Here is a 13,674-nt window from a genome sequence, read left to right on the forward strand (position 1 = left end):
GGCGGGAATTCCGATGCAAAAAAACAGTAAATGAATGAGTAGGGAAAGTGAAGGTTGAGTACGTTAATGAATGAATAAATCAAGTGCAGTGCCCTCTATTGCCCGGGGGATTTCTTGCCCGGGGGACTGGGCCAATGTCGCGCTTTGGTGCCGAGGAAAGGCCTGGACAGGGCTCCGGGTGACGCCTAGGAAACTGTCAGCCTCGCAATCCTGAGGCTCAGCCCCAAGGTCAGGGTCACCTCGAGCCTCCAGAGGCGACTCGTCACCCTGACTACCAACTGAAAAAAAATCGGAAGGGAGGGAAACAGCGAATCATCTCGCGATATCTGGAGCGTCTGCGCCGGCCTTCCTGGCCTGGAACTTGTTTCCAGCTCTCGCGAGACTTGCGGGAGTTGGAGCGCGGGGGCAGGTTGAGAGGAAAGCTGGAGGCGCTGGTGGGGAACATGTCGGAGTCGGAGCTCGGCAGGAAGTGGGACCGGTGTCTGGCGGATGCGGTCGTGAAGATAGGTAAGGGGCTTCTCGCCCCGGCACGCCCGGCAGGTTTCCGAGCTGCCGGCTCCAGGCTGAGCTGCCCAGGAGGGCTGAAGGGAAGCCTCACGGGAGGTCTGGCCGCCCGGCCTGCTCCGGCCCCTCCGGCCAAGGCGAGCCGCCCAAGCCCCGGCTGGAGGTCACTCGGACGGCGGGAACAGGCCCGAGGAGCCGGGGCAGCCGCCCTGGTGGGGGTGGTGGTGGTGGAGTTGCAGCGCTGATGAGGTGATCGGGGTTGGCAGGTGGGTCGCAGAGCTCTCGAATGGAAGACAGTGCCGGGGCATACCCTCGTACCAGAGCCGCGGGATTCTCCTCCCGGGTGCTGCATGTCCTGGCACGCGGCGGGAAACCGGCTCAGGAGCCCACGCTGCTCCCCGACGGAAACCAGTGCCTTCTGGAGAAGGTCACCTGGAGCATTTCATAGACACCGCCAGGCCCTGATGCGAGTAGCTGTCATTCCCGCCTTGTCGCCTATTTATTTGCATCAGAGTAGTCTGGGGCCTGGACTTAGAGACAGAGGGATAATGATCTGGAATGAGAATTGCGCTGGAAAGTAAGCAGTTGTTCACGTTCAGACCTTAATGGGACTCTGCGTAGTCCTTTAACACGTGCTCAGTGACGGCACAAATTATGAAGACACTGTATGGCGGGGAGGAGAGAGGAAACTCGTTTATTGAGCGTATATTGTCTTCATTGTGCGAAATAATCTTTTTAAGGTTATGAAATGGAGAGTCAGCTGAAGGAATTTGCCCACAGTCACATCTATCAAATGGCAAAATTAGGCATTTAACCCACGTTTTTTGGGATCAAGTCCCATGCTCCTTCTTCAATACTGATTTTTATTATCCAAATGTGATATTTTTGTGTGGTAATCTTAGGGTATTTAAGAGGATTTAGGATTGTGTCTTTGAATGAAAATATTGAGAAATAAGGGTGCAAACTCCATGAGAACAGGGATGTTTTCTCATTTCGTCACTGCTGCATCCCCGGCCCCTAAAAGAGTGCTTAATAAAAATGCTTAATAAAAATTGTAGAGCAAGTCAATAAATGAAACAGTTTATCACTTACATTTCACCTCTGAATTCAGCACTTACCAGTCAAGTGATTTGGGGCAAGTTATTTAAAGTTTCTGTGCCTCTTTCCTATTGGGAAATTGGCAGTAATAATTATTACTGTCTCATAGAGTATTGGGAGGATTAAATGAGTTAGTTTGTGTAAAGTCTTGAATATGGATCACTTAGGTGTGGGTTATTTTGAAAGCAGCTAAACCGTCACTTTTGTTTTGTTACTGTTAACAGCTTGCAGTGCAGAGACAAGACTTAACACCTAGATATGAAATGACCAAAGTAATTACCAGACAATATCATGTAGTTAAGAATGGGGTTTGAGCTGGGCAAAGTAATCCCAACACTTTGGGAGGCTGAGGCGGGGCAGATCATTTGAGATCAGGAGTTGGAGACCAGCCTGGGCAACAAAGTGAGACCCTTCTTTTAACAAAAAGATAAAGGAGCTTTGGAGGTAGACAGAGCTGGGTTCAAATCATCCACTCTCTCTCTCTTCTCGCCCTTCTTTACTAATGTTGTAGCTTTGGGTAAGGTCTCCTTCTCAACTGTAAAATGGTAATAAAAAGAGATTCACCTAAAAGCATTAGGAAAAGTAAAGGACAGAAAAATACATAAGCTACTTAGCACAGTGCCTGGCGCTTTATGTATTCAGTAAATGGTAGTCATAATAACTCGGTTTTTAAATTTTTTTATGTGTTTTTTAATTTATATTTATTTTTAATTAATTAATTTTTTTTTTTATAGAGGCAGGGTCTCCCTGTGTTGCCCAGGTTGGTCTCTTAACTCCTGGGCTCAAGTGATCCTCCTGCCTCAGCTTCCCAAAATGCTGGGAATACAGACACGAGCCACTGCGCCAGACTCATAATAGTTGTTATTTATTTTTATTTTTTGAAATAGGGTCTTACTCTGTCACCCAGGCTGGAGTGCAGTGGTGGGATCTTGGATCATAGGAACCTCCATCTCCTTGGGCTCAAGTGATCCTCTCATCTCAGCCTCCCAACTAGCTGGGACTGCAGTGTGCACCACCATGCTCAGTTAATTTTTGTATTTTTTTGGTAGAGATGGTGTTTTGCCATGGTCCTCAGAGTCGTCTCAAACTTCTGGGCTTAAGTGATCTGCCCTCCTCAGCCTCTCAAAGTGCTGGGATTACAAGCTTGAACCACTGCACCCAGCCAGTAGTTGTTGACATTAATATTGTTGTGCTACTCAAGACCACATGAGGCAGTGAATAGTGTCACTCTGTCTCTCGTGAGTGGAACATTGGCAGGGGTGTGGCATATACATGTGGAGCACGTAAATGAGGCAAGGTAATATATGATTTCAGGTATAAGTTAAAATGAGTGATTCAGACTTTTGCTGTAGGATTGAATATTAAGTGAGTGGAGGGATGGGCTCAGGTCATTCAGTAAGAGTGTGGAAGGGCCTTCAACTGACCTTTGTAGAATGGCTTGGGATTGAATAGTCAGGATGGAAGAAGAACTGGAGCAAAGGCCAAGTTGGATTTTTATGAGGAGTAAATCGAAGCGCAGAGAGGCTAAATAGCCAGAAGTGGAGGAGCTAGGGTTAGAACCTAGGCATCCTAATTTCAGTGCAAAGAGGACTGATTTAGGTGGAGTCAGACTGTGAAATGTCTTAGAGAGATTCCATTTTATCTTAGAGGTGTTTGAGTTGCCTGTTGACTTTTTCACATGCATTCTGCATGTCAACACCTCTGCCTTAAAAACTTCCTTCCAGGGCTCACTAGGCATAGGCTAGTGGGGAATCATTGGATGGTTTCAAGCAACAAATATTTATTGAGCTATGCGTCAAGTCAGTGGGCAAATGGAGAAGCTTAAGACATTTCACTGCCCTCAACGGAATTGAAGTGATGTATTAGGTTGCCATTTAAAAAAAAAAAAAAAAACGGCAAAGACTGAAGTTACTTTTGTACCAACCTAGTAAATGAAATTTTGGTATGATTGTTCTGGCAGAATGAATTTGGAGTGGAGGAAACTAGCAGTACTGTGATTGTGAGGTGATAAAAGCCTGACCTGTTAGACTGGAATAAATGGGTATATTTGCAAAATTTCAAGCTTTTTTTTCTGTCTGTGAAATAAGGGAGTTGTCCTCTTGGTGATGGGCTGAGAGAGGGCAGAAGAGAGAAGAGGCAGGGGAGGCTTTGGTCTGAGTGGTCTTTGAGACCATGAAGGTGGATGCTCTTCTACAGTGAGTGTATTGCTTCCTGTTTTCTCTAGGTAGGGAGGTTCTGGAACTCTTTAAACCTCTTTGGCTGCTTGCTTTTCTGGTATTTCAAAAGCGAGATAGAGACTCAGGGAATGGCAACCTATTGTAAGATAGATAAGAGGTTTAGTGGAAGATACAGACAAGAAGAAAAGGCCAATGCAGGCTTTCAGTTCCATCTTAATAATTTCATTGTGGGTTTTGTTGTTGTTTTTAAGACAGGGTCTCACTCTGTTACCCAGGCCGGAGAACTGTGATATAATCACGGCTCACCACAGCCTCAACCACCAGGGCTCAGGTGATCCTCCCACCTCAACCTCCTGATTAGCTAGTCTATAGTATGTACCACCACACCCATCTAATTTTTATATTTTTTATAGAGATGGGGTTTCACCATGTTTCTCAGGCTGGTCTTGAACTCAGAGTCCAAGCAGCCCACCTACCTTGGACTCCCAGCATGCTGGTATTAAGGCATGAGCCACCGCACCTGGTCCATCTTGATAATTTCATACTCTGGCTTGGCAGAGGCTGAAGGGAAGCCATGGTGAATGGACAGCAACTTCTCTGAGTCCTTCTTTGTTTGGTTTTCTTATACCTCAAGTGTTTTGCTTCCAGGGTTCACCAGGGTTATTTTCCCACCAGTTTGCTGTAAGATGACCATTATAATCACTTGCGTTTAGCATAGATGTTGTATAGCTGAGTTAAATAGCTTTCTTAAGCATGTACTTTAGGCACTGGTTCTTTAAAAAAGTATTCTTCAAGGATCTTTTCACCTGAGGCTTGAATAATATCTTAATAGAAAGTTATCATATGGTTTTGTCCTATAGGAAGAGATACATTTATTTATAAATACCCTTGCCCCCATTACTATCTTAAGAAAAACAATTCTAGGCCAGGGGCAGTGGCTCATGCCTGTAATCCCAGCACTTTGGGAGTCTGAGGTAGGAAGATCTCTTGAGCCCAAGAGGTGGAGACCAGCATGGGCAGCGTAGTTAGACCCATCACTGCAAAAAATTTATATATTAGCTGGGTATGGTGGCATATACCTGTGTACCAGCCATCTGGGAGGCTGAGGTGGGAGGATCACTCGAGCCTAGAGGTTGAGGCTGCAGTGGGCTGTGATCGCACCACTGCGCACTCCAGTCTGGATGACAGCAAGACCGTATCTCAAAAAAACAAAAGACAAAAGAAAAGCAGTTCTATTTTGCCTGTCAATTCAGGTTTTAAAATATCTATTTATTTTGTATCAAATAGCGAGGACGAATAGATGATTTCTAGTATGGTTTGACCTGATAAATTAAGCCAGTGGATCCAAAAACAACAGCAAAAATTAAAACCCATATTGCCCTCTTGTTGGAAGGGAGCTCTGAGTGATGGGCACAGTGGACCCTTATTTGTTCCACATCTGCTTCTCTTTTTTCCTTCCTTTCAGCCCTTGGTCCTTTCTTTTCCTTTATTCCTGTCACATTTTATTTATTTATTTATTTATGTTTTGAACATTCATTCATTTATTTTTTTTGAGAAAAAGGAAAGGAAGAAAAAGAAAGAAAAGAAGAAAGAAAAAAGAGAGAGGAAAAAAAAGAATGAAAGAGAAAGAAAGAGGAAGAGAAAGAGGGAGAGAGAATGGGAATCTTGCTCTATTGCCCAGGCTAGAATGCAGTCTAAAAATGGGTATTAAAAACCTCTTTTATGCCAATAAATGTGCTTAACAATGGAGACAGGAAGGAATAAGAGAGGAAAATAACAAACAAGCAGCCAACCAATATTTCATTTAAACCTGTGAAATGCTATGCAATTGCTAAGGAGTGATTTACTTCCAATTATGTGGTCACTTTTAGAGTAGGTGTGATGTGATACTGAGAAACTGTATGTTTTGTGGATTTGGGATGGAGAGTTCTGTAAATGTTTATTAAATTTACTTATTTCAGGTCTGAGTTCAAGTCCTGGATATCCTTGTTAATTTTCTGTCTCGTTGATCTGTCTAATATTGACAACGTAGTGTTAAAGTCTCCCACTATTATTATGTGGGAGTCTAAGTCTCTTTGTAAGTCATTAAGAACTTGCCTTATGTATCTGGGTGCTCCTGTTTTGGGTATTTGTATATTTAGGATCGTTAGCTCTGGTTGCATTGATCCTTTTACCATTATGTAATGTCCTTCTTTGTCTCTTTTGGTCTTTGTTGCTTTAAAGTCTATTTTATCAGGAATGAGAATTGCAACTCCTGCTTTTTTTTTTTTGCTCTCCATTTGGTTGGTAAATCTCCCTCCATCCCTTTGTTTTAAGTCCTTGCATGTGAGATGGGTCTGGATGCAGCATATGGATGGGTTTTGGCTTTTTATCCAATTTGCCTGTTTGTGTCTTGATTGGGGTGTTTAGTCCATTTAAATTTGGGATTGATATTGATATATATGAGTTTAATACTGCCATTTAATGCTAGCTGGCTGTTTTGCCCATTAGTTGATGTAAATTCTTCATTATGGTGATGCTCTTTACCTTTTGGTATGTTTTTGGAATGCTGATACTAGTTGTTCCTTTCTATGTGTAGTGCCTCTTTCAGGAGGTCTTGTAAAGCAGGCATGGTGGTGATGAAATCTCTGAGTACTTGCTTGTTCGCAAAAATTTTATTTTTCCTTCACTTATGAAGCTTAGTTTGGCTGCATATGAAATTCTGGGTTGAAAGTTCTTTTCTTTAAGGATGTTGAATACTAGCCCCCACTCTCTTCTGGCTTGTAGGGTTTCTGCTGAGAGATCTGCTATAAGTCTGATAGGCTTCCCTTTGTGGGTAACCTGACCTTTTTTTCTGGCTGCCCTTAGTATTTTCTCCTGTCACATTTTAACCCTTCTTTTTGACCTCTGTTCTTGTTCCTGCCACTGCCAGCACATACATTGATTGCCTAGTTCATCTATAAAAGTTTGACATTGATAGGTCTTTTTTCCTTAGTAACCCTGTTAGCATTTAAGAAGTTCCTAGGTTTCCTATTTATTTTTTATCACATTTTTCTTAACAGCATGTTTCACCGTTTGAAATTTGTAATTGGTTTCTTTACTTGAGTGTTCGTTCTCCATGGAATGTAAACATCATAAGAACCAGAGGCTGTTTTGTTCACTGTTGATCTGCTAACCCCTGGTTTAGAGGAAAAAATTATTGTTAAATGAATGACGTGTATTGCTGAGAATTTTGTAGACTGTTCTCTGCCCATATTTGCTACTCCGCGTGTGTTTATTTTATTTTTTTATAATTGAGACAGGGTTTCTCCATGTTAGTCAGGCTGGTCTCCCAACTCCCAGCCTCAGGTGATCCACCCGCCTCGGCCTCCCAAAGTGCTGGGATTACAGGTGTGAGCCACCACGCCCAGCCTCAGCATGTGTTTATTAACTGAATGAATTAATATTTAATTCAAAAAATCCCAGTAAAGTAGATTTCTGCCAGTTCACATGTTTGATCATGTATCCTTGTGTTCTTGGGACTTATACCAACTTTTAATTTCATCTGGGAATGTACATTACTGTCAGTAGATCTTAATAATAAAGCAGTATTAAAAATGTTGGGGAGTAGTCAACTGAAAAACATAAACCAGAGAGCACTTCGTATTAAAAAAGTAGAGGGATGATGTTGGTTTAAGTAGTAGTGCCAGAGTCTCATTGCAGGAAATTAAAAAGGAGTGAAGAATATTACATTTTATGAATGGCATGTTCCGTTAGTTTTATGTGAATGCGTCATTAATGGGTTTTGCTTATTTTATGGATTTACTTTTAAGTTTTATCAGATTTATTGAATGCTCTGGCTTTCTTTCTCCACTCAGTTCAAGAGCCGTGGTATTTATTTTCCTTGTATGTATGGGTAATTTGTCTTAGTACCCATGAGCATGAATAAGTCACACATTTCTTGTTAGTAAGACGAGAAGACGAAGTGTCTTATCAACATAGGAGAGTTAATAGTTCTGGTCTCCACAGAGCTGATGTCCTCAGCTTGGGCTTGTCACCCTGGACTGTATGGGAAGTTACGTCTGTTTTCAATTTCCCAAGGAAAATAAGATTTTAGGAGATGAGAAAAGTCACAGACTTCCAGGGGCTGCTTCCTTGTGGTTTGAGAATTTATGAGCCCCACAAGTGTGGGTCACAGAAGCCCTGTCATTGCCCTCAGAATCCTGGTATAACTTACTCTTGAATGCCAAAGGCTAGCACCGGCAGGCTGTGTACCTCTTGACCAAGTTAATGTTGCTTGTGTGACAGCAGCCAGGCCTCAGACTATGGATTTGCCAGAGGATGCTTTGAGGACAATCTGATTCCAGTACTTCATGGATTCATATGGAGGTCCTGGGAACCCCTAATGGGACTTGGAAAGCTTTAAAATTGGCTGTGTCTCTTTTCCCATTGTTTTGCTCCAATGTGAGAGCAGAGTAAGGAATATCTAGTCTTACTAACTCACGTATTAGCCTGGAATTCTAGTTTATTCTAAAAGAAGTCAGGTTGTGTGGCAGTTCTGTGTTTTTGCATTTGAAGAAATTCATTGAATGGTAAGCTGAAGAGTGACACAGTTGAATTTTCGATGTCAGAAAAATCATTGATGAGAATGAATCAGAGGACCAGCTAGGATGAAGGCAGGGAGGAGATGTCATGGTGGAGGGAAACTCCCAAAGCAATGAGAGTTTCCTGAAACAGGCTGTCCTGGCAAGCCAAGTGTGTCAAGCACAACTGTATTGCATTATCTTAGTAGCAAGGAAAATGGCAAGCCATGGACATTTCCAAGCAGCCCCTAGAATGTATTCAGTTCAGTGAACTGTGGCGGCATACACAGGCATTTTTTTCTTTTCCTCATTTTTTTCATTAGAAATAAATGTACCAGTAAATACCTCTCAGCCTCAGTTTTCTTATCAATAAAATGATAGTACTTGCCCCAGAGGGTTGTTGCAAGTGAGGATAAAATGAGATAATCTCTTTAGAGCAGTTAGGACATTGCCTGTACTTAATAAATATTAACTGGAAGCTGGGTGCGGTGGCTCACGTCTGTAATCCCAACACTTTGGGAGGCCGAGATGGGTGGATCATTTGAAACCAGGAGTTTGAGACTAGCCTGGCCAACATGGTGAAACCCAGTCTCTACTAGACATACAAAAAATTAGCTGAGTGTGGTGGTGCACACCTGTAATCCCAGCTACTCGAGAGGCTGAGGCATGAAAATCGCTGGAACCTAGGAGGTGGAGCTTGCAGTGAGCTGACATTGCTCTATTGCACTCCAGCCTGGGCAACGGAGCAAGACTCTGTCGCAAATAAATAAATAAAAACTGGAGGCTGTAGCTGAAGAGTAGAGCTAAAATAGTTAAAATAATTAACACATTTACCCTGATCTTGGCTGTTGTGGGTCATAAGTGAGTCTTATTCTGGGTCTTGGCTATTGTGGGTCTGACAATCAATATTCAAGTTTATGTATATAATAGTAATCATTAGCGTATACTTCTTGAAACAATTTAATACCAGGTGTTTTGCCTTGGCAGGGGGTGGCACGCAGGTAAATAGGCAGTGGCCCTACCCTGGAGGGGCTTATTACCTTGAGAAACATGAGAAGGATGAAGGACATTTGAGCCTCATTTTGGAGAATATGTAGGCATTTAATAGATGGAGTAGGTGGGGGAGTGTGTTTCAAGCTTTGGAAGTGCCCCAGAAGAGAGGGATACTTTGGTACCTTCTGGGAATGATGAGAATGACCATTACTTGTTGAGCACTTAGCGGTATGCCAGGCACAATGCTAAACATGTTCTATTTTACATCATTATCTCATATCTTTGTAAGGTATTTTCTCCATTTTTACAAAGGAAGCTCCCAGTGGCAGAATCCCTCCTTTAGGATCACAGGCTACAGCTGCAAGGGTAGGACGGTGAACCCCATTCTTGTAACTATCACGTTACTGCAGGAGATTTTATCCTTTAGGGGTAAAGGACTTATGTGGGGAGGGGCAAAAGATGAGGCAGGAAAGGCAGAAGGGGTGCAGGAAGTTACGGAGATTCTTTAAACTACTTTGTTGAGATATATTTCATGCCATAAATTTTCCTATTTAAAATGTACAATTTTAGTTTATTCACCAAATTGTGTAATTATCATCACAATCTAATTTTAGAATATGTTTAGCTTCCCCCAAAAGAAACACTGGACACAGTTGCTCCTGTTCCCAAACCCTCACCCCTACCTTAGTCCCAAGCAACCACCAATCTACTTTTTGTCTCTGGAATTTCCTGTTCTGGACATTTGCCTAAATAGAATTATATAATATGGAGTCTTTTGTATCTGGCTTCTTTCACTTAGGTAATGTTTTCAGTATTCATGTTGTAGCATTTGTATGCTCATCATTCTTTTTTGTTACCAAATAATGTTGTGTGGTGTATTTGTACTACATTTTGTTTATCCATTTGTCGGTTGATGGATACTTCGTTTGTTTACACTTTTTAATTTTATGAATAATGCTGCTGTCATCAAGTGTACATGTTTTTGTTTTGTTTTGAGATGGGATTTGTGTTGCTCAGGCTAGTCTCAAATTCCTGGGCTCAAATGATCCTCCTGCCTCAGCCTCCTGAGTAGCTCAGATTACAGGTGCATGACACAGTGCCCAGCCCCCCAATTTTTGGGTGGCCACGTTTACATTTCTCTTGGATATATACCTAGGAGTGGAATTGCTCAGTTATGTGGTAACTCTGTGTTTAGCGTTTGAAGAAATTCATTGAATGGTAAGCTGAAAAGTGACATGATTGAATTTCTGATTTCAGAAAGATCACTGAAGTGAAGAGAATGAGTCAGAGAGTGCTAGGATGTGGGGGCAGAGATAGTTCAGTATATTATTGCAAAATCTTGCCAAAGATGAGATAATCAATGAGGGGAAGCATGAACTAAGATGAGAGCAGCAAGAGTGGAAAAGAGAGATATAATGGTGCTAATACAGAGGTTTTATTTCTAGAACTTGAAATGCAGGCTCAGGAGTGGGAGGAGCCAGGTGATGCCAAGCCTGCATAAATGAGCATGCTGTTGCTTTTGACAAATAGGAGAGGCAAGGGGGGTAGTAACATTTTGTAGTTTCTTAATTTCTGGTGTGTCTTGAGATAGGTCACTAATTAGAGAGATGAAACTTATTTGTTTGTCATGTATTTGTTTTCACGAAAAGAAAGGGTTTGGCCTTGCTTCTTTCTTGTTAAGAAAGTAGGTGTGGTGGCTCACACCTCTAATCCCAGCACTTTGGGAGCCTGAGGCGGGTGGGCCACCTGAGTTCAGGAGTTTGAGACCAGCCTGGCCAAGATGGTGAAACCCCATTTCTAGTAAAAGTATAAAAATTTAAAAATTAGCTGGGTGTGGTGGCGCATGCCTGTAATCCCAGCAACTCGAGAGGCTGAGGCAGAATTGCTTAAACCCAGGAAGGGGAGGTTGCAATGAGCTGAGATTGTGCTATTGCACTCCTATCTGGGCAACAGTGAAACTATGTCTCAAAAAAAAAAAAAAACAGGACAGTAAAAGACTTAGCAACTGACTCGCCTTAGAATTAGAATTAACCAGCAGATTTTGTGTATTCATTCGATGAGCAAGTATAGTTAAATCGCTTGAAGCCATTTTAATGTTTAAAAAATACTGTAAGAGACCATTGAATAGTCATGGAAAAAGAAAGCAAATTATTGTTTTTCTTTAAGTATCAGTTCATCTGATAGATGTGGGTTACCACAAAGCATTGGTGGCTCACCAAAAATTGCCTGTTGGTAACCTGTGTTTGCAAATGGATACCTCTCTATTTCATGGAGTGATATCAATTAGGTTATACTTAAATACTTCAAAGGCTTTTGGTTGTTTATTGGTTTGGTTTTAAATGAGTACATGTTAATTGTTGAATTGGGTACCGACATTTTGTTTGCTTTATGTGTATTTAAACAATGTGACCAAAAATACTTTTTCCATTTGCAGCAGCAGTATGAATAATGGAACATTGTGACCTTCTAGAGAAGTCTTTTCTGTTCGTATTACAGAATAATGTAATGAAGTGCTATATGGAACTTGAAAACATACTTAAATTTTTGTTCTGGATGTGGTTTTATGCTTTCCTAAAATGTGGCCTGTAACAGTTTATTAGTAAATATGCTGAATTGCTTTCTTTGGCAAGTGCATGTCAGTATTGAATCCAAGTGAAAACACAAATATTTACTTATAAAAGTCGTTTGGTGTAATATTTTTACTATGGCCACTGACCCACTAGTGAAATGTTAGGGCATTGCTAGATTGGATCCTGTTTATTTAAAGGCCAAGAGAAGGAGAGAAAGACAAAGCTAACATTAATTGAATGCCTATTAATGTATCATCATATATGGTGCACTATTACCTCTTTTTTGCTTTCCCAGCAACTCAGGAACTTTATATTTTCTCTGTTTTTCCAGCAAGAAAAGTAATGCTCAAAGAAGTTTATAGAAATTGAGAAGCTGATTTTTATTTTTTTTATTTATTAATTTTTTTTTTTTGAGACGGAGTTTTGCTGTTGTACCCAGGCTGGAATGCAATGGCATGATCTCGGCTCACTGCAACCTCTGCCTTCTGGGTTCAAGCAATTCTCCTGCCTCAGCCTCCTGAGTAGCTGGGACTACAGGCGTGCACCACCATGCCCAGCTAATTTTTTTGTATTTTTAGTAGAGACGGGGTTTCACGTTGTTGACCAGGATGGTCTCGATCTCTTGACCTCGTGATCTACCCACCTCGGCCTCCCAAAGTGCTGGGATTATAGGCGTGAGCCACTGTGCCTGGCCGAGAAGCTGATTTTTAAATCTCTGAAAACGTAACAATCCAAAATAGCCAAAGCAATTTTTAAAAAGAAACAAGGCTGAGATTCTTTTTTTCTTTTTTGAGACGGAGTCTTGCTCTGTTGCCCAGGCTGGAGTGCAATGGTGCGATCCCGGTTCACTGCAACCTCTGCCTCCTGGGTTCAAGTGATTCTTCTGCCTCAGTCTCCCAAGTAGCTGGGATTATAGACGCGCACTACCACACCCTGCTAACTTTTTAGTAGAGATGAGGTTTCGCCATGTTGGTCAGGCTGGTCTCGAACTCCTAACGTCAGCCTGCCTCAGCCTCCCAAAGTGCTGGGATTACAGGCTTGAGCCACTGTACCTGGCTGAGATTTTTATATTAGCTGATTTTAAGACTTACAGTAAAACTACAGGACAATGTTGGAGAAGAGATGCACATATAAATCAGCAGACTAGGATAAAGTCCAGAAACAGACGCATAAATATATAGTCAATTCATTTTTGACAAGGCAATTTAATGGAGAAGGAAAATCTTTTCAACAAACCATGCTAAAACAACTAAGTATCCATATAGAGAAAAAAATGAGCCTCACTTAAAAGGATCATAGGCCTAAATATAAAAACTAAAACTATAATATCTATAAGAGAAAATCCTTTGTGACCTTGGGGCCCAAAAAGATTTTGGGGGATACAAGTGGGGTGCAGTGTCTCACGCCTGTAATTGCAGCACTTTGGGAGGCCGAGGCAGGCGGATTACGAGGTCAGGAGTTTGAGACCAGCCTGGCCAACATAGTGAAACCCCATCTCTACTAAAAATGCAAAAATTAGCTGGGCATGGTGGTGCACACCTGTAGTCCCAGCTACTTGGGAGGCTGAGGCAGGAGAATCACTTGAACCTGGGAGGTGGAGGTTGTGGTGAGCCAAGATTGTACCACTGTACTTCAGCCTGGGCAACAGAATAAGACTCTGTTTCCAAAAAAAAAAAAAAATTTTTGTGGGGGGATACAAAAAGTAAAAGTTTCAAAGAAAAAACTGATATGCTGGATTTGATAAAAATTAAAAACCTTTGCTCTTTGAATGGCACCATTAAGAGAACAAAA

The 13,674-nt window shown here is 41.8% G+C and overlaps 1 protein-coding gene across 1 annotated transcript in view; it reads left to right on the forward strand.

Moving 5' to 3' along the window:
* Positions 1-385: 385 nt before the first annotated feature.
* The window catches only part of MICOS10 (mitochondrial contact site and cristae organizing system subunit 10), a 30,839-nt gene continuing 17,550 nt past the window's right edge, over positions 386-13,674 (forward strand). Inside the window, exon 1 of the mRNA XM_002750374.7 lies at positions 386-507. Coding sequence (XP_002750420.1) covers positions 444-507 — 64 coding nt within the window. The 5' untranslated portion in view covers positions 386-443. The remainder of the gene's footprint in view (positions 508-13,674) is intronic.

This window comes from Callithrix jacchus, chromosome 7 (genome assembly GCF_049354715.1).
Source record: "Callithrix jacchus isolate 240 chromosome 7, calJac240_pri, whole genome shotgun sequence".
Classification (NCBI taxonomy): domain Eukaryota; kingdom Metazoa; phylum Chordata; class Mammalia; order Primates; family Cebidae; genus Callithrix; species Callithrix jacchus.